The following is a 22,660-nucleotide window of genomic DNA, read 5'->3' as shown; positions in this document are numbered from 1 at the left end:
CCCTAAAGTGCGAGATTGCATGTTGCTTGTAAAATCACAATCAGAAATGTGTCGCCTCCCAAGTCTCAATACAGTAAAAATTCCAGATTTTAGCGGGACAAATTGCATTACGTTGTTGGACAATTTTGCATCATGAACATTGGAGTTTAATGAATAAGCTACCGTATCTGCAGATCTGTACAGGCATTAACTTTAGGTACCAAGAAACCTTTGTTCAGTGTATATACAGTAACTTGAAAGAGACGTTTGTCGTAGCTGATTCTGGTATTAATAAGGCCTTCTGATAAAGCCCTCCAAATCATTGACATGCATAGCACTAATTGATTTTCCAATAAAACTCGGTAAAAAGAGGAAAAGGTTTGTGGGGTTGTATGCCAGCATGATGTCTGTTTTTCTTAGGATAGTCAGACACTTCTAGCATTGAATGAGTGAACTGAAATCAATCGCCCAATTTCATGAAGTTGCTATGGTGCGGTGTTTGTGAAAAATATGCTCATTTTAAAGCTTTCAGTCGGATTTATGGATGGTTGGCACACGGCAACGAGTCATTCTTCACTGATGAAAACAGAGTGATTCATTGCCTCAAACCATGTGTAGATTGCTCAAAATAAGGACACTTCAGAGAAACATGCCACAGGGGAACAAAGTAACTTCTGCAAAGAATCTCGGGTCACTTCATCTCATCTGAAACATTTTATACTTGTCTGTGTGCTTTGCAGTTTGGGCATACTTCACGAAGATCGAAAATACAACTAATGGTGTTTCTGCAGGCAGAAAGAAAGACAAAGAAAATATCAAACGAAATGTTTGTAACTTACAGTAAACTGTATAATAAGTAGTTGGTGAAGCCATATTGGTCTATTGTGATACTAGATATTTCTAATTGATTTCCCACACAGGTCACATTACCTTTAGCATACAGGACACCTACAAGCTCATATTGAACCCCAAAAATAACCACAACATATATATATATATATATATGCGTATAAGTGTCACAGAGGAGTGCTACTGAGCATGGCAATATATATTTAAAAACAGAGACAGAACATGAAACACAGACAGAGCTCAGTGCACATCCAATGACACCTATACGCGGTACAGTGCCTATATATATATATATATATATATATATATATATATATATATATATATATATATATATATATATATATATATAATGAAAGACTCCTTACCAGGCAGGCCATGGAATCCAGGGAATCCAAGGGGACACACAGCAAAGAAGAGACAGCACACTTGGTAGTAATGAAAAAGTGTATTTGAACAGCAGGCACATTCACATATATATATATATTTTATTCAAAAGCTATATATATATATATATATATATATATATATATATATATATATATATATATATATATATATATATATATATATATATATAGCTTTTGAATAAAATGGTCTTTTAGTTTAACTCGTTGCTCAAAGTGTAGTAAGCCCTTGAGCCCCTACATGGCAGATCACAGGTTGATTGCGACAACTCTAATACAGAGTGCCTTTCCTGGTAATGTACAGGTTAATAAGAGCTTCTATCAGACTTAGAACTATGCAACTAATTTTGACAGATATATTATAAATCATTCTTCCTGATAATGTACAAGTTATTAAGAATTTATATTAGTGTTAGGTACCCTTGAGATGTGGTCTGCCGTGTAGGGTCTCAAGGGCTTACAACACTTTGGCCAAAGAGTTATATATATATATATACAGTGTTCGACAAACCTATACATTTGCTGGCCCCGGGCGAGTGGATTTAACCCCCGGGCGAGTAAATATTGGCCCAAGCAGCACACGTTTGGTACTAGGTGGCGAGTAGATTTTTTTGTGTGGCGAGTAGATTTTTTGGTGATTTGTCAACCACTGTGTGTATATATATATATATATATATATATATATATAGGCCCTGTACCATGTATAGGTGTTATTGGATGTGCACTGAGATCTGTCTATGTTTCATGTTCTGTCTCTGGTTTTAAACACATTACCTTTAGACCAGATCTTGGCCATACAGTATTAAATATTATTGTATTATTTTACTATTCTATCTTCAGAGCATTAATCATTCCCACCTCAATAGGTAGTTGCCACCACCTAGTACAAATAGTGAAATTGCTACACAAATGACCAGTGTTTTTCAAAAATAGATATTCTTAATACTGCATGTAAATAATGCTGAATTTTTATCAGCTAGCCCGGGGAAACCCCAACTAACTGGCCTGGTAATTAGGCAGCCGACACACACCAGATACCAAGACTATGCACAAATGCATGCACCCACCATTCTTTAAGTAGGCACCATATAAAGACAAATATATAATAAATGCACACAAGATAATATATTTAACATTCTAATTAGCTTCTTTGAACACATCTAACCATGCTGAAAGCCAAAAGGTGCCCCTGAAAATAAAGTAATAGTTGCATTTCTTATTTCCCTTATCCTAAGACCACCATGTCCGTGCCAGTGAGGTGATAAGAGACATTGTTTTTGGGCAAACTCGTGCTGAACAAAGAGAGACATCATAGAAAAGCTCTCTCTTTGCTCTTGCTCTGTTAAAAATGTTCTGCACCTTACCGCTCCCTCCCCCTCCCTCCCCCCCTTCCTCCCCCCTTCCTCCCCCCCTTCCCCGTCCTTCCCCCCCTCCCCCCTCCCCCGTCCTTCCCCCCCTCCCCCCTCCCCCCTCCCCCCTCCTTCCCCGCCTCCCTCCCCCCTCCTTCCCCCCCTCCTTCCCCCCCCCTCCCTCTTCCCCCTCTCCCCCACCCTCCCCCCCTCCCCCCTTCCCCCATCGGCTTCAATGGCACATATCTAGAGGGTGTCAGGGCACTCTACCGCAGCCACACGGCGACGGTCAAACTCCCGGGCGCTCCGGCAAAGGCCTTGAAGATAAGGAATGGCACGAGACAGGGTTGTCCCCTTTCCCCTCTTCTCTTCGCCTTGACGATAGAGCCTTTAGCGGCAAGAATAAGGGACAATGCAAGCATTCAAGGCATAGCTATAGGGGACACTAATTACAAAATCTCGTTGTTTGCGGACGATGTCATTCTCACGCTGTCCCACCCTCATACCTCCCTACCCAACCTGCAAAAAGAGTTATCCGACTTCGGAGAGATATCGGGCTATAAAATTAATAGCGACAAGTCTGAAGCCCTGAATCTAAATCTCGAAGACTCGGAGGTCCAATTATTGAAATCAAATTTCAATTACAGATGGTGCCCTTCATACATTAAATATTTGGGAGTTAATGTATCAAAGGACTACCGCTCCCTATATCAATGCAATTACCCCCCCTTATTTGACAAAATCAGAAAAGACTTGGATAAATGGGAGGAATACCAAATTTCCTGGATCGGAAGGATGATCTCAGTTAAGATGAATGTACTCCCAAGGTTACTATACTATTTTCAGACACTTCCGATCAGGGTTCCTGGAACAGAATTGAAAGATCTCCAGAGCAGAATATTCAAATTTATTTGGCACAGTAAAAAACCTAGAGTCGCAAAATCAGTACTAACAGCACCAAAGAGTGTGGGGGGGGGTATGGGGGTGCCGGACATCGCTCGATACTACCAGGCAGCCCAATTAAAAGCAGTGGTCGAGTGGAACTCGGACCCAGACCAGCTATGCTGGCTAAAGATTGAGTCCCAATATGCCAGGGCGCCTTCTCTGCAAGCACGTGTATGGGCCACGGGCAGACCTGAAAAGGGGCTAAGCAAATTTGAACTAAGGACAATGGGCCACACAATGGAGATTTGGCAAAAAGCTAAGAACAAATTTAAACTCTCGAACGCAGCCTCACAACTCACCCCACTATATAATAACCCAGAATTCCTCCCAGGCTGTGAGACCAAGCAGTTTGAGCAGTATGCGAGGGTAGGAATTGAGATAGTCTATGATCTGTTATGTGACAAGAAACCTTTGACTTTCCAAGAACTGCGGAATAAATTTAAAGCCCCAACCCTAGATACATTTAAATTCCTTCAGATCAGACATTTCCTACAAAAGCTGTCCCCCACACTAGAATTCCCTCCCTTAACACAATTTGAAAGATTGTGTCAGGAAAACGAGCACCAAAAATGCCTAATCTCTCAAATCTACGGGATACTAGATAGACATGCAAGCCCTGACACACACGATTATATGCACAAGTGGGCAGCGGAGTTAAATGTAGACATTGACAGCGAAGACTGGGAGGAGATATGGGAGGCGGCATCAGGAACCTCAGTGTGCACCAGCATTAAAGAAAACATCTACAAGATAATGTTTCACTGGTACTTAACACCAGTGAGACTGCGGCAAATCTACCCTCTGGTATCCGATCTATGCTGGAGAGGCTGTGGACATAGGGGGGACATGGCTCACATATGGTGGCACTGCCCAAAAATTCAGAAATATTGGCTCTCAATTCAAAACCTAATTAAAATGGTCACTGACCTCACAATCCCTATGGATCCACAGACCTTCATACTGGGCAGGCCAATGGATGAAATTGACCACCCAGTATGGAAATTAATCTCCTTTATTCTGACAGCAGCGCGGTGCTCGGTGGCACTCTCGTGGAAGAAAAATTCCCCACCCAAGATACAAATGGTAAAAAAAAGATTAAATGAGGTAATGTTAATGGAAAAACTGACGGCATTCCATAACCTCTCAACAGAGCGGTTCTACCGCATATGGGAGCCTTGCCTGACCCACTAAACCGTAAAAGACAACAGCCCCCTCCTTTGCCCAGTAACCGGACGAGACGCTTGGACCAAGTAACAGGAGGCGACTCCAGGGGAAGGGAAACCTATCACTCCCCCCCTCCTCCCCCCCCCCCTTCCCTCCCCTCTCTCCCACTCTTTTCTCTCTTTCGGGAGTCTAATCACAGGGTCCACTGAAGGACAGGACGGTCGGCCACCCCCATGGGTGGGTAATCAGGGACCCCTCCCACCCCCTCTCCCCCCCCCTCTCTCGTCTTTCTACCCCCACTCTTATAAGGAAAAAAGGAAAAAACAACTGTTATGGTATTATGTTATGCACATCTGACAATGCGTGTAAAGTGATGTTTCAATACCTAATAAAAATGTTTGGAAAAAAAAAATGTTCTGCACCACTTCGTTATACTGCTCTCAGAATTGAAACATTCTCTCTTCTACTGCCCCAAAGCCGCCGGAACTTGTTAACTATTACAGTCCATCAAGAACCATCTCTTCCAATTTCCATATCTTATTCTACTGATTTTTGAAGAATCAATACAGTTGCCTGCTCTATAGTGTATATCACCATATACAAATACACTTATATTTTTAGTCATGCTCTATAAATCGAATGCACTTACTGCCTCTGTGTCCCATTTTACAATTTTGTTTACCGTTTCATCAGTGACGGGTTGCCTACATTTTTATGTGTAGTAATTAATATATAGAATATACAGTACTGTAAGTAAGACTGGACTTTCACTGAGGATCACTACAAAACAACTGCTGATGGGTATGTTATTTACTCTTTGATACAGTGCCAAAGCAGGCATGAAACGCATTAGAGGTATCTTGCCTTCTAGCGTTACTTTTATTGTTTGCAATGTGCTGCCAAATAAATTGATTTTTATTAGAACTTTGTGCAATCTAGCCCTTCATTAATTTTGTTCTACTGTACACTGCAATTTGTTCTATTTATCTCTGTAAGTCTGAACAGGTGGTTGCAATCATATACGTAAAACACACACACGCACGCACGCACGCACACCCACAAAACCACCCGAGGGACCCCCACTGGCCTTGGTATTAATCCTGTGTCTATAAAAAATAAATTTTGGTTTTATGTGGGGTCACATACACCAATTATGTATTGGTGGTTACTACATTTTTAAATTTAAATTTATGACTAGTGTAGATGAGCAGGGGGTCTCCGAAGCTGAATCGCATTGATTTCAGGTCCGGGGACCCCCTGCTTCCCGAGATATAGGCCCCCTTTATGGGGTGCCGGTATCTCCTATACATGGAAATGTCCCGATCACATGAGGCGAGACATTTCCATGTATAGGACATACCGGCATCCCATAATTGGGCCTGTATCTCGGGAAGTAGGGGGTCCCCGGACCTGAAATCAATGCGGTTCAGCTCCGGAGACCCCCTGCTACATTACTGTAATGTTTAAAATTAAATTAAAAACCTGTTATCGTCTGTGTGAGGCGCGCAGTTAGAGTGACTGATTCAGCCCTCTTACTGCGCATCTCTTACAGACAGGCAAACCCCGGTAGGACTCACACTGCTGTGTTAATCCGATGGGCCATTATGTCTGCAGCGGAACGTCTCGCAACACCACGCAGCATAATGCAACATTTACCCAGGTAAATGTTCAAATAACGGCCGCTGCATCTGTACCTCAGATTCTTGTAGCTGTACATCTAAGCATCTCATCTAAGAGAACATAAATTGTTTCCTCTATCGCACTTGAAATTTGGTAGAGAAAAAAAATGCCAGCATGATTATTAGATAAAACTAAAACATTGACTATGTGCTGTACTGTAGTTTCAATAACAGCTTCTAAAATTAATTTTGTAAACATTATACAGTAACAATTCAGCTGGCATCCTTAAACAAAGTAAAACATCAGCATATAAATAATGCTGCTTTTTTATTCTGCATACAGTACCCATAAGCAGAAAAGTGTGCAGGACACTGGATCTGTGGAAAGATAGGACTTGATACACGAGACCATATAAAAGGGAGTACTTAGAAGAAAATTTCCTCCCAACATTCAGCTTACCAGCATTACAAATAAACTTAGATTTATTTAAAGCACTAGTCATCAAGATTTACTGTAACCTACAGTATCAAACATGTCAGTGGCATTATTTCATGTATGTCCTAGGAAAGACTGCACCTTTAAAACAGAGAAACAGACATAAAGCTGATCCCTGCAAGCATTGTACCTGATACATTTTGTGACATATGGTACTTAATCAGTAATATTGCTGACTTGTTAGTATAGCATAGATATTAGAGAAATGCATCTTGCATACATTAGTACTTGACAAAGAGTAGTTTTCATGTTTGAAAAATACGGTATTGCTACAGTACAACATCTGTTGTCTGATGAAAAGGGGAAAAAAATTATTGACTAGTTGTTTTAGAAGCAGAGTAAATATAAAGTAAATAATAAATATATATTGACCTTTTGGAATGTAGGAATCCATCCAAATTCTTTTTGTAGAGAAAACAATTAAAAATTGTTTATTTTATATCACTGGAAAGAAATAAGATAGTTTCCTACAGTATGTATCCCCAACCATCATACAATATATTGGAAACCTATGTGGAATAATAGCAGCGGTGTGGGGCATTTAGGGCAGTAGGGCACTCATTTAACACACAGCAGAAAAGACTTGGCGCTATGCAAAGTGCATCGCACCACGCATTCAACCTGCAGTTGCGCAAATGCAGTTTGGTTATACTCAGGGTCAGTAGACAGTAATCTGGTTATACTCAGTCAGTGTATAGTGCTCTCTCAGTGTACAGTATAACCAGATTTCAATATACATTGATCCCAAGTATAACCAGATTGCACTGTACTCTGACCATGAGTATAACCAGACTGCACTATAAAAGAAAGAAAAGCACAAGAGTGCACCAAGGGTGAAGAAGTATGTATTGAAACAATAAAATAAAAATGCAAGTAGTGACTTACATGTATAAAGTTAGTAGTCCAGTGGATATCTGAAGAATCAAGTGTCTGTGCTGTCGCGCCATTCCTCATTCTCCTTTCCCTTTTCTCCCCCCTGTCCCCCCCTGTTTCCCCCTCCCCCTGCCCCCCCCCCCTGTTTTCCCCCCTCCCTATTTTTCCCCCACTCCTTCTCCCCCCTTTCTCTTTTCTTGTTTTTAGGTATCCCTTCTTATCCTTCTCTTGCTCACTTTTTTCTTTCGTTCCTCATTTTAAATCCTGTTGTTTCCCCTTGTGGTTACTTGTACCACATCCCATTTTTTCCATTTGTGTGTATTGTTTATTTATGTATTTTTATTGGTACTATTATGTTTTTATTGTATTATTATCTATATGTTTCTATTGCTCCATAGGTTTATAGCACTTGCAACAACCATACTTCAAACACTGAAATACCATTGATGAACCATCTATAGTAATTTTTTGCCTCTGTTTGATTACAGTATGCACTGTGAAGGTCAATCACAGGGTTTCCGAGGGATTTCCCTCTCCATTTTTTACGTATGACCCATTAGCAAAACAATTAGACCAATTGATGTCTGCTGCTAGAGAGAGAAGCCTGTTGCAAGTGCACCAAACCAAGCCTGACGAAGCACATGCATGTGCGAAACGCGTAGTGGTAGAGTTATCATCTGTATCAGTATCTGTGCAATTGTTGATCACCTACACTGGCGACACAGTTTATTACACTGCGGCCAGATCCGCAAGCCGGGAGATTTCCCGGCTTGCAAGTGGTCGCCCCTCAGCGTGCCGCGCGTCATAGACGCGCGGTCACGCGTCTTCGGGAGCGTGCGCCTCCTGCACGCACGTCCAGGGGCTCCCCGAGGGAGCCCTGGTGTCCCGCGATCGCGGGACAGCGGCAGGGGGTTCCGGGGGACCCGGCGGACCCGGCAGCGGTAGGGAGAGCGCCCCGATCGGAGGGCGCTCTTCCGCTGCTTCGGCGCGCGCCCGTCACTCTCGGGCGCGCGCCAGGCTACTGCTGCGGCACAGAACGGGCAAATGCTCGAATAAACTGTGCCGCAGCAGTAGTGCATATTATGTGTACTTAGCCAGTTTTATTGAAGGCTCGTGAGTTCAGGAGACGCGGTAGCTTGCTATATACGGGTTACATGTGAAGTAGCGTAGTAACGCTGAAACACTGGTTGAACCCAGCACGCAGGATCGATCAGTCTGAGTACGGCACTCTCTACAGACTCTAGACCAAGTGGCGCGGCAGCACGGACACTTGATTCTTCAGATATCCACTGGACTACTAACTTTATACATGTAAGTCACTACTTGCATTTGTATTGTATTGTTTAAATACATACTTCTTCACCCTTGGTGCGCTCTTCTGCTTTTCTTTCTTCTATGTCTGGTTCGCTGGTGGAGTTTCTCTACAGTGGACATTAGTGGAGGAGGGGATTACCTCTACGCATAGGAGCTGCAAGAGGGGGAGCTGATCTACTTCAAGATTTCCTTAGGAAGCATGAGCGCGGATTGAAACCATCAGACAGCACTATACTCTGACCTGGAGTATAACAAGACTGCACTATACACCGACCCTGAGTGTAACCAGACAGCTACATTAACCCCGAGTATAACATATATACACTAAACACTGACATCGAGCATAAGAAGACAGTCCTATAACAGCACTAAATATAAGAAAATAAATACACATTAGCAGAGCCAAATTAACATGAAATCAAAATAAACATAAAAAAATCAAAAGATGATCAATGAATTGAAAAGGCCAGAAGAGTATTTTAAAGAATATCCACCAATTAAGTCTTAGTAGATTCATATTCAACTAAACTATTTGAGTGACAGAGTGCCATGGCTCCTCCAGCACTCCGATACATGACTTCTTCCATGAATGATGATGGAACGAAAGGAGTTAGCCCCTTTCCATCCATCATCAGGCACGCAGGGCACGATCTGCCCAAGCAAAACAAGCAAACTTTGGGGGTGGAGCTACTATGTCATGGGGCACACGGAGTGTCAGTACCTACGTCTTGGGGTGCCCAAAGGGTTAATAAAGGAGCATTAGCCCAGAATACATGACCTGGGAAGTAGTGAAATCAGGGGTGACACTGGAGGAGGCAGTGGGTGACACTGGAGGGGAGATAGCAGTAATGGGAGGAAACATCAGGAATTGAGTGAAATTAGGAGGTGCTATTAGGGGGGGTAGTGGGTAACCTTGGGGCACAGTGGGTGACATTTGGAGACATTGGGTGAGAGTGGGGGGTTGTTTACATGGGGGAGGTGCAGTACCTCTGGATTACTGCCCATAAGTGCTGTCTGTTGCTGCATAATCACACAGAAGGGTGGGGATGGGGCATCACGTCCTCGTGCAGCATCCTCACATGCTTGATGTAAGACCCGTGCAGTTACATTTGCATGGCACTGAGCGCAAGACTGACGGTACCAGGTGAGGAGGTGGTGGGGGGTATTTTTAGCTCAGGCATTTTTACTTTTATGGCGGCCCTTGCCATCCACACCTTGAATAAGAAAGCCATGAGAAATGGTGAGGAGTAGAGAAGTGCAGGGTGCTGTGGAAAACCAAGGTAAAATTCTTAAAAGCCATTGTATCAGGACATGGGTAGAGTAACATGAGTAAAGGAGGTTGCCAATTGTTTAAGACACCAGTTCCTGGGGCTGCGGATGGGCAGCCGCAGGTGTTATGTTGCGGGTGTTTGACCAGAGTTATTGTTTGACTCATGCCAAAAAATTGGCAAAGAATGAGTTCTGACTGTTTTGGCCACCCGGTGAGCCCAAACTTTTTTTCTTTGAATTTTGTTTTATACAGCTGTTATTGTAACCTCTTTCCTTATGGGTTTCCCCTTGCCTTCAATAACAGTAAGGATATATGGTTCCAACATAATGTTCTCAATAACAGATATTTTCCAGTTCCTAAATCAGTTAGACTCTGGGTACCAGAAGAGAATAAGATAAACCTTAAGGATGGGGTCCTGTCGCATGATCTGGCCAAAATAGTAGAAGAATTCAGAACATTTTATCAAGATCTATATGTATCAAGATCTAGCAACATCTTTTTCAAGATCTACATATATTCTCCCAGGTATATTACTCATCTGCGGTAGTTAAAAGAAGAGGTATGGCCATAGCTTTAAATAACAACACCCACTTTCAATTAAAACTAAAAAAATCAGATAAAGAAGGGCAATTTGTTCTCCTGATCCGGCGTATATGTGAGATGGAGGTCACGCTGGTCAACATTTATGCCCCAAACTCAGCAGAGGGTCCCCTACATTTAAAAAATTCAAGACCTAATCCAGGAATTTAGAAAAGGCCTTCTGTTTGTGGCAGGTGACTTCAATTTAGTCCAATCCCCTAAACTAGATAGATCCGGTGCTCCAGAGTCAAGAGCAAATCCCCCCGACTCGCAAGAGTCAAGATTGCTAGCTAAACTGTTAGTGGAATCACAGGCTGTGTATATGTGGAGGTCTCTTCACCCAACCGAAAGAGACAACACATTCTATTCTTCCCCCCACAATTCATATTCTAGGATTGACATGATCTTGACAGATGCTAGACTGGTGGATAAAATTCCTAAAGCTAACATACATCCGATTACATGGTCAGACCATGCCTTAATAGATATCACAATCCTCAACTTATCCGCTCCTATGGCGGCTGGCCAATGTAGTCTTAATGAGTCTCTTCTTAGTGTCCCGGATGTGGTTATTCCCCAACATGAGGACATCAAATTCTATTTCCCAAACAATTACTCCCCCGAGGTCCCTGTTTCCATGGTTTGGGAGGCCCATAAAGCCGTCATAAGAGGTGCACTTATGAGAGTAGCCTCGTATAGGAAAAACAATAGGATAAAAAAAACTGAGGCAATAACCTTACAATTAGCAAAACTTGAAAAGAGTCACAAATCTTTTCAATCGGCCAAGATATTGGCAAAAATAATCAGAACTAGAGTGGAATTAAACCTTTGCTCAGCAAATAAAACAGAGCAAGCTATGAGATGGATGTCTCAAAAATACTACGAGAGGCGGAACAAGGCCCACACCATGCCAGCTAGGAAGTTGAGAGGCTCGGACACTCTGGGAGGAGCCCAGGCTATAAAACTAAAGGATGGGTCCTGTCGCATGATCCGGCCAAAATAGTAGAAGAATTCAGAAAATGTTATCAAGATCTATATGGTAGGACTAATAAGGTCTCACACACCACCCGGAACTAGTTCTCCCGCTTCCTATGATCAAGTCAGCTTACCACATTAACACTAGAACAGGTATTGAAAATTAACCAAAGAATATCATGTGAAGAATGTGTCGGCAATTAAAGGCCTTAAAAACCTTAAATCTCCTGGTCTGGATGGTTTTTCCGGTATATTCTACAAAAAGTTCTCTAAAATGATAACCCCCCCCCCCCCAGTTTACCACCCTATTTAATACATTTATGGAAGGCGAGCCCATTCCCGAAACTACTGTATGTCTTCAGCCAATATAGTAGTGATACCCAAAAAAGGAAAAGACCCTACTAGCCGTTCGAGATACCGCCCTATCTCCGTTATAAACACTGACTTGAAGTTATTTGCCAAGATATTGGCCAACTGATTAAATGAGTACATGCCACATTTAGTGCACCATGACCAGGTGGGCTTTGCTCCCTTCAGACAAGCCGCAGACAGTGTACGTCGTATAGTAGACCTGATCCACTCAGCAATGATGCCGAAAAGGCCTTTGATAGACTCAACTGGGATTTCTTATTCTCTGTACTAAAATATATGATTATATATAATATATAATTAGATTGTAAGCTCCTCGGAGCAGGGACTCCTCTTCCTTAATTTTACTTTTATGTCTGAAGCACTTATTCCCATGACCTGTTAAATATATTATTTGTTATTTATATGATTACAACATGTATTACTACTGCGAAGCGCTATGTACATTTATGGCGCTATATAAATAAAGACATACAATACAATATGGGTTTTACAGGTCGATTTCTACAAGCGGTCAGAGGTCTCTATCAACACCCTTCAGATAGAGTTAGATGTGCCGCCTTGTCTCCAATAGAATCCAAATAACTAATGGCACTAGACAGGGCTGTCCCTTATCCCCTCTACTGTTTGCGCTCTCAATAGAGCCTCTGGCAGCTACTATTAGATTGAATCCAAACATCTCATGGGTACCTATCGGTAAAGTTAATTACAAATTTCCTTATTAACGGACAATGTGTTCCTGACCCTCATACGCCCCTTAATATCCCTCCAGAAACTCTACCAATCTCTTGAAGACTTTGGAAGTAGGTCAGGCTTTAAAATCAATCACACCAAATCCCTGGCATTGGCGGTGAACATACCCAGCGAAACTGTCAAGCTTCTCAAGCTTAACTTTGATTTTACATGACAAACTCATTACATTCCCTATCTCGGAATTAATGTTACAAAATCCTATGAAACCATATACAAATGTAATTACCTGAAACTAATTAAAAACCTAAAGAAAGATTTGGAATCCTGAAGCATATACAATGTCTCATAGATCGGCAAAATAATATCTATTAAAATGAATCTCCTACCATGTGTAATGTATTTTTTCCCTACTCTCCCCATTAAGATACCACTTAAATATCTAGAGGACCTTTAATCCATCATTACCAAGTTTGTATGGAACAAGACAAGCCCAAGCGTCAAGAGAGAGATATTATATAGGCCTATGGTGATGGGGGGGCTAGCCCTCCCTATTCTACTGAAATACTATCAGAACTCGCAGCTGAGTCAGCTTCTGCTATGGAACTCGGATTCTCACTCTAGAGGATAGGTAGATATAGAGAATGCAGAGTCCAAACCAGTGGACATCAAAACCCTTTTATGGCAAACCAAATCCAACAGACCACCAAATACTCTATCCCACCCACTGATTAGACACTCGCTGACACTCTGGGACTGCCTGAAATTTAACCTCACAACAGAGTGTTCCCCTATGATCCCGCTCTTCAACAACCAAGACTTTGACCCAGGCAGAGTGACAGGTGCATTCCAAGCCTTAAGGGCAGACGGCATAGTCAAAGTAGGAGATCTGGTCTCTTTCTGTAGATTTATCCCATTCCCAGAATTACAAAAAAATAGAAACCTGCCCCCCTCTGAGATATTTCGCTACCTGCAGGTAAAACATTTTGTCACACAATATTATAGGATCGGTGTGTCCCCTGCCTCCACTTATGTTGAAACGCTTTATAGAAACCGAGCTCTGGAGAAAGGTGTGATATCCGCTCTGTACCATATTCTAATTAGCTCTGACGAAGGTGGCAAATATCTATATATGCTTAAATGGGAGAACTAGGAGAGGTCCTCAATGACGAGGACTGGGCAGATATATGGGAAGCTGCCGCAAAAAGCTCAATATGCACTGTGCTAAAAGAGAACTCCTATAAATTACTATTTCACTGGTATATGACTCCGGTTAGGCTCCATGCAATATTTAACTCCCATTCGCCGTCCTCTTTTAGAGGCTGTGGACAAAATGGTTCAATGTCACATATCTGGTGGAGATGTTCAAAATTGGCCCCCCTATGGAAGCTTGTCTTCCAACTTATTAATAGGTTATTAAATGTTAAATTGTGACCGACCATGTGTTGCCCTCCTTGGAAGACCTATTCAGGATATGCTGCGTGCCTCAGCCAAGATGATCACCCATATCATGTCAGCCACAAGATGCTGTATCATGGCATCCTGGAAAAAACAGGAAGCTCCGTCTCTAGCTATGTTAAACGTAGGATATGGCATTTCTCTGTTATGGAAAAGCTCACTGCATTCCTGAGAGATAACTGCCATAGGTTTTCCCAGATATGGCATCACTGGTTCGCAGAGAGACAACAGAGAACTGGTCTTTATATAGGAGGCATTAAATCATTCCCCCCAAGGTTGGTCGGGCAAGGCCTGGAACAAGGAATATTTCTTATAGATAATAGGTACAGGAAAATAGACAAGTTAAAAAGCTGATAAAGAAGGTGCTCCCCCCTCCCCCCCCTCCTTTCCTTTGTATTTGTCTGGTGCATTTATTATTTAAACGTGTTGTTATACTGTAAGTAGTTGTTAATTTGACCCCATAATCACTGTTCAAATTTAAATGTATATAAAAACTGCTAGTTATTGTCCTGAATTTTCCCTTTTTATTTTCTGCATCTCATTGAAAACTGCAAATAAAATTAAGTTGACAAAAAAAAGCCATTGTATCGTACTCTTGTTGTCTTCTAGAAAAAAGTATAGTGAAAGTAGATATTTCTAAAAAGGAAACAGTGAAGTTACATATGGGGAATTGTCAGATGCTGAAAAAAACAAGTGGAATAGGAAAATATGTCATACCCTTATGCATCACAGAGTGCAAAATGTTACAACCATTTAGCAGTATACAGTAGTAGCATAGCCTTGGTAGAGTGTAATAGAGGAAAACCTTAGAGACTACTGCTGTTGAAATGCAATTTGTTTCAGAGTTTTTGAAAGAACAGAAGAAGACAATTGGTTCTGTTTAGTTGATCAAGAAGTTCATGATATGACTCCTTAAGAAATATGATGTAGGATCTATACATAAGATAAAATAAATCTCCAGTGTCAAATTTCTTAACATTTACTGCTACAGAAATTTAATTATTTAATTTATTGATAAAATAAAATTGTTCAAGAGAACATCCAATTTACATTTACTAGACTGAATCAGAGTGAGATGGAGGAGAACTGTGGAAAGGAAATGTCAATTCATGATTGATGAATGTCAGATTGGGAAAGTAAAGTTTAAGATAGATCACAAGTGAATTTTGCGTACAAAGAATCTGCAGGAGAAGCAATTTTTGGTGGACAGAGTGCAGAAAGTAGAGAAGTTATGCTTATATGCACTGAATAATATAAGTGACATTTGTAGCAGAAATCTTATATGAGTTGCTATTAAGACAATCATGATAATAGATATACAGTAGATGGTGATTTTTATTTATTTATGTTTTGGAAAAGAACTTTCTACGGACTGCAGCTTTAAATGTAAAGTATGTACAGCAAGTACTGTAATGATTAAGACATGGATTAGTACTTCTTTTTTATTTTTTAAAGGTGGGTTATTGTTACTTATTAACCACATGAATTAGAGATGTATTTTTAGTAGATTCGGCCTCAAGAAGATAACAATCAGAAAGAATAGCAAGAATCTGCATTACAAGTGACTAGAAAACATCAAGAAGTGGTAATAGACATGTAGAGCATTTCTATGAGAAATCAGATTAGAAAAGGAACAACTGCATACTTTATTGCAAATATAAAATAATTGTAATGCTTGTAACCTTCAGAGAATATTTCAGCTGGCGAAATGATAGAGAACATAAATAATAATGTGTAAGCAAAAAATGAGATATGACTTGATCCCAGCTGTTATTTTAGTTGAAAGGTACTGTACTTACAGTACTTTGTCATTTGATGTTCAAGAATCAGGGAGACTAACAGAAAATGATGAGAGTTGACATCTGGAAAATTTGATTACACACTTCATACAAATAACCAATTGAAAGCAATGGAATTTTGTTTTCTATAATAAATATGGTGGATATTTGCACTTGCAGATGTAGCCAGACTAACTTTTCCCGATTCCGGGGAAAGCTGCAGAAAATCCAGTGGAAGCAGGGATTAATGCTTTGGGGAGTTTAATTCAGAAGCAAAGCCCAACCAGCAGGCTGCCATGACTTGTAACGTTTTCGAAGCCGCGTCATTTTTATTTTTCTGCTGCTGCTGCTCTGGGGATGGGGTAGGTAAGTTTGGCTACATTTGTATTTTAAAGAAAGGAGACTTTAATAAATATTGTAACTCACAGAATTGTTTTCCTGTCTGCTGATCAGTTTTAATAAGCAGTAACAGCATTAATATTTCAGTGCTTACCTACCTGCTTTTCACATCTCTTTTTATACTCCTGCACAGGTGCTTTAGTTTCCATCCATCTCTGTCCAAGTACATTAGTTTTACTCACGCTATTAAGTACAAAATAATAGTTTTGTGGCAAAAGATAATAATGTTTTCTTGTCTTTCTTAGCCACCCTGGGGACACTGGATTTTAGCTTGCTGTATGATCAAGAAAATAATGCTCTGCACTGCACAATCAATAAAGCCAAGGTACGTTCCAGTCTGGTCTACATGCAACAGCTATTATATACAGTATGTCCTGACTCCTGAGGAAGGAATCCTCAATTAACCCTCATACAGTTCTTATTGTGGTAGATTCAGTACTTCATAACATTAGACAATGTCCGTTATATTTTATTAGGGGCCACTTTTGTACCATTCTCTTATTCATTACTCTCTCTTTTTCTTCCTTTTATTTTTCATTCTTTTATATAAATTCATTTTGCTTATTTTCTTTCTTCCTTTGCCATGTCTTTGTTGTAGGAGTAGTTAGTAGAATGCTATGGAGCTATGATAGCACATTACCTATGCAGTTTGTATTTATTTTATCTGTTGGGCTGTCAGTCCTTATGCAGCAATCATTCAAGAACATATTCAGATATATATATATATATATATATATATATATATATATATATATATATATATATATATATATAGCAAATGGAAATATTACTGTATGCTCATTTGCATGTCTTAGGTTGAGTCCATGCTCTCTGCTTGCTCGCTAAGGCGCGCTGAGGCTCAGGGAAAGTGGGGTTTTCCCTGGCCTTGCGGTTGCTTACTGCACGCGCCGTCAGCGGGCCGTCAGGGGGCGGGCCGGGGTCGGGCGCGTCACTGGCCGGGGGCGGGCCAGTGATGTCACGGAGCTGGTTCACCCTCATTGGGCGAACCGCTCACGTGACCGGCCTGTCGCGCCGGCAAGCGGGGGAATTATAAATTCCCCTAAGACCTGCGCTTCCGCAAGCGCGCGGAAGCGCAGGTGAGCCCCTACTAAAGCCGCTCTAATTGCGGCTGTAGGGGCTCAGTGCTGAGCGGGAGCGCGCCTCAGCACGCTTCCGCCAGCAAGCGGTTAACATGGCCGAGGCCTTTGACAGATCTGCAACCCCGCCTTTCACCATTATCACCCAGCAATTCCACTGCAGCAAGGGATTCTGGGAAATGACATGCAAATGAGCACACAGTGCCACCTTTTGCTTCAAAACCATTTTTAACATGGTCCCCTATAGGCCAATATATATATATATATATATACAGTATATATATATATATATATATATATATATATATATATATATACACACATATATATATAGTATATACAGTATATATATATATTATACATACATCAAAGCATTTCAAATGTACATTGAGAGGGCCAACAATAATTGTTACTAACATCACCTTTGCAACCTACAATAAAAGCCTTGAAATTGGTAGTGGCCATTCAATAAACTATTTGATGTTTAAATTAAAAAATAAAAGCCAAAAAAAACTCAGGGAGATAAAGTACAAAAAGCATCACTGAACTGTATGTCTGACAAAATGTCTGGTTTGCAAAAACAAGATGCAGAAAAGGGTTCATTTTTAATCATGAAATTTATACAGTTTTTTTTTGTTTTCTGTAATAATATTTTACTTCCATTTAGAATAATTTAAGTATACAAGAAATACTAGGGAAGCATTTCCACACAGGGTATGTTTTTGTTATCTGTTTCCTAAATAGCTATAAACTTATGTAATGACCTTCGCAGGAATTCAATATGCAGTTAAGCGGCTACTCTATGGTAGGGAAGCATTTGTGTTCCATTCAAGTATACTGTATGTTCACTGTATATTGCATAAGGGCCTTTGTATGCTGTGTTAATTAGTGTAAGAATATAATGTAGTAGTTTTAGTAGCAAGGAGCGGTGATAAAAACAATTCATGCACAAGCCTCCCTCTTTTTTAAACTCCCAAAGGAACCATACTCCAGCCTGAGATAAAGTAGTATAGTAGCATAGCCTTGGTAGAGTGCAACCTGAGGCATACTTCTTCCCTCAATGAGCAGCCACTTTACATCTTGGTTCAACATTGCCCCTTATTCCCTCTAGATTGTTAACTTTCAGAGCAGGATGCTCATTACCTTTTGTATATGTGTGCGCTTGTCGGTCCTTATTTGGTATGTCATTCTGTTTATGTAATATACATATCTCTGTACCCCTATTATGCCACGCTGCAGAATATGTTGGAGCTTTACAAATAATCGATAATAATAGTAATAACTTAAGTTTGTCTCTTGGGAAAACTGTCATTATTATTATATCATTAGTGATTTATTTTTGTTATTTAAATCAGGTAGAGTATACAGTATGTACAGTATCTGAGGATACAGAACCTCTCTTGTTCAATAAAATGTTACTGATTTATGTCAGAAAGCAATTAATTGGTCACACAAGTTTGCCGTTTTTTTTAACTCCTACCTATCCTTCTCTACGCACATTCACACTCATACAAAATCCTGTTAGGTCTCACTGCACAACATAACTAAGATAATGTATGTTTCTACCAGTCTCTTTATCATAAAACTTGGTCATGTCCTCACCTAGAGATTCACACATTTTTCGCTATGTTTGCGAATCAGGTCGTAATTAGCTGGGGGATTTTTCATGTAAAGTTTGGCAAAAACAGCATGTGTCATAATTTTGTTTTGCCAAGTATTAAGAGTCAAGATCAATGCTGCCATTTTTGCTAAATGTCGCTTATTTCTGGCAATGTAAAACGTAAGAGGGAACTTCATCCATTGTATGAACCAATTTTGAAAAATTTTGTACAACTCTCACCAATTTTTGTTTTTTCTTTTTTCGGTTTTCCTGCTTCACATCTTTCCTCCCGTCAATTTATTTTAAATGCTGCAGCTACTTTAATATCATCTCTGTAGTTCTTATGTTCACTTCAACTACACCTTCAAACTTCCTGTTCCTCCATGCATTACATACAGTACCTCTGCCCCTCTCTGTCTGGCCGTCATCAAGCTGCATTGCAGGGCATCATACTGTACCTGATCCTGCAGTAACTGCTATTCAAGTCAATAGCAGTTACTGCCTCATCTCATTTCTAATTCTCGCTTCACGTGCACACTGCTCTGCACAAGCATCCGTCCTCGTCACTCCACCTCTCTACAATTCTGTCCTCTCTACTGCTTTGTCTTGTCAGAAAGCATTCTTGTCACGGGAGACCAGTACTTTAACACCAAAACCACCGCTATCACTAGCACCAGACAGGACAAAGTTGTAGAATAAAATGGGGTTTATTCTGGAACGCCAGCAGACAAACAAAGATGTACAAAACACAATACAATACCAACCGGGGCCTTGGGAGTAGACTCTAGCCTCGCTAGGTGCAGGGACCTGCTTCAAGAAGGCTTGTCCTGTCCTCTTCTCATCCAGGATCTCAGAGTGCTGATCACACCCAGCAGCCCCTCTGAGATATCTCTGCAGCTTGTCACTGTAAAGATCAAACTCCTTTACAGAATGTGTCTCAGTCTCTCAGATAGTCCTCTGAGGGTCCCAGAGTGTCTCTCTGTCTGTTAGCCTCTCTGCTCTCAGAGGCTCTCTGAAGGTAGAACTGATTCTCTGATCAGCAGCACCCATTTATATATCCCTCTGTGACTATCATTTACATGGGAGATTGTAATGGACAATTCAAGCACAAATTAAGTTAGTGCCACAATAGCCAGAGGGCATGCTAAAACCCATCCCTGATTAAATCAGAGTCTGTGCAATACAATGCTTTTGATGGAGAGTTTGCCATAAAGATGGACCACGACTTTTGCTGCTGTCACTGCCACCACCAACACAGTCACCCCTACTACCACTACCACTACCAAAAACCACTAAACTTGAGGCCAGAGAAAGAAAGCGGTGATGAACATGACGACCATGTTGCTGTTCTTGTTGATGATGTCCTCTGAGAACCTTTATTGGCCTCCTCTATCTGCCGTGACTCATTTTCCAACTGTTCCTGGACACAATCAATTAGATTTTCCTTGCAAAAAGCCGCAGTCTCTTCCTCAGTATTTCATTCTGTCTTTGAGTCAAGGTCCAAAAAGTGTAGCTTGAAGTTATTCCTCTCTCCATTTCATACTAACAACATGGGGGTCATTCAACAGGCATACAAGTAATTTAGAAGCCATTGTGCGCACATCATCATTTTCATCATCATTGTCACCATTATTGTGATACATACCAATTAATGTTTTTTCGAGGAGGAATATTACAGGGATAATCTGACATCCCAGCTTAATCATTGCTCATAAAAACAGTGGCTTCCTCAAAGGGCCTCAGCAGCCTGCACACATCTTCCATCATACTGTATGTCACTAGCCAGGCTGCAGAAAGGTCATTCAGCTACTGGCTAGCATGCTCCATTACAAAATCCTTGACCGCCTTCTGCTGCTCATGGAGGCACTAAAGCATATATAGGGTATAATTCTAGTGTGTGGACATCTCCGTTTTTAGCTAGTGCTGAGGCAGGATGTTTTGCTCCTGCAGCTTAAATGATTGGCTAAAGTGAGCACATATTTTTCGAGCTACTGTACAATCAAAATGCTCTGCACATTCTGACACAGAGTTAGGAAATGAGTGACTATTAAATTGAGTATGGGTGCAAAACAATGTGTCAGGTTGCCTTATTTCAGTGCTGCAACCAAGTTGGAACCATTATGCCTGCCACAAACCAACCTCATTCTGTATTTTTTGCTAACACATCAGAAGCTGTGTGTGTCTTTTCTTCAAGACTCTTCATACATAAAGTGACATGTCTATGGAACGTATTGCAGCTGCAGAGGTTGACTGTTCTTTCGTCCCCACCTTTTGTAGTTTGACAATAGCAAAACTCACCAAATGGGCAGTAATTGTCAGGTAGTCACCGCCTCCATGACCACTACTCCACGGGCCAGTAGTGAGGTGTACCCAACTTCCCTCTGACTGGGCTAGGGCGTCAACCACCGATGCAACAACTTTGTTGTACAGTTTGGGTAGAACCTTGTTAGAGAAACAGGATCTGGTTGGGATGGTCCAACGTGACTCTAAACTTTGAATAAGCTCTATGAAACCCTTAGATTCAACAAATTTGAATGGCAACAAGTCCATAGCAAGCATTGTAGCTAAATTACATTTAGCACCAGAGCTCTTTCATGGGTGCAGTGTAATTTGTTCCACTTTTCAAAATTTTCCTGAACTCTGGGATGCTGCTGTTGCATTAGGGTGCTGTATATTAGACTAATTGTGCTAGTACAGTACTAAGTGCCTGCCCTGGTGTCTGCTAGTACTCATCGCATACTGCTCCTGCCTGGACCTCCTTGGGACCTTTACTTATCTCCTGTGGATTCCGGAAGACTGGGACAGTCACTCATACTACTGAGGACCCCTCTTTTATCCCTACTGGAGAATAAAAGACCGCAGGGACCCTAAGACTGATCCACGCGACTACGTTCCTGAAAGGGAGACCTTCCTAAACATCCACGGTAGCGGAGGACACCACGAGGGGTTCGTGATTTACCGAAGGCGACCGGGACACAGAAGGCTCCAAGCACAGATTCTCTCCCCTGCATGTAATTCATCTACTTCTAGTAAGTAGGCAATTTATTGAGCTTAGAAATTAAGTGCAACATTGGCAATCAAATATACTGCGCAATGTCCTGTTTCTCTGCTTAATGTCACACATCTTCAGGTTGAATATACAACGTGAAGAGGACTGTATGCTTTTCACTTTGTGAACTGTGATTTTTAAACCATCTAACATCAGCTGACCTTTCAAGATTGGGCCTTACAGTCTGTATATCCTTTAATTTTGGACTTTAATATCACTTCACATTCATATCACATGCGCCAGGTTTATGTCTATTTTTGTATTTGTATTCATGTGTAGAGGTTTATTTTGGGATAATCCTCAGTAGATCACAAGGCTGCTTTTATTTGTGCACTGCACTGTTTAAATTATTTTATTTGTGCACTGCACAGTCACATTTAGGTATAGCGCTTGTCACAGTA

The 22,660-nt window shown here is 41.1% G+C and overlaps 1 protein-coding gene across 2 annotated transcripts in view; it reads left to right on the top strand.

Annotated features, from left to right (window-relative positions):
• DOC2B (double C2 domain beta) overlaps positions 1-22,660 on the top strand; it is a 1,409,852-nt gene that overhangs the window by 278,871 nt on the left and 1,108,321 nt on the right. For both annotated transcript variants that reach the window (XM_075589564.1, XM_075589563.1), the window contains exon 2: positions 16,759-16,838. In XM_075589564.1, coding sequence (XP_075445679.1) covers positions 16,759-16,838 — 80 coding nt within the window. The remainder of the gene's footprint in view (positions 1-16,758; positions 16,839-22,660) is intronic.

This window comes from Ascaphus truei, chromosome 3, assembly GCF_040206685.1.
Source record: "Ascaphus truei isolate aAscTru1 chromosome 3, aAscTru1.hap1, whole genome shotgun sequence".
Taxonomy (NCBI): domain Eukaryota; kingdom Metazoa; phylum Chordata; class Amphibia; order Anura; family Ascaphidae; genus Ascaphus; species Ascaphus truei.
Note: the sequence above shows the minus strand (reverse complement) of the source record. Positions and strands in the feature narration are given on the sequence as shown.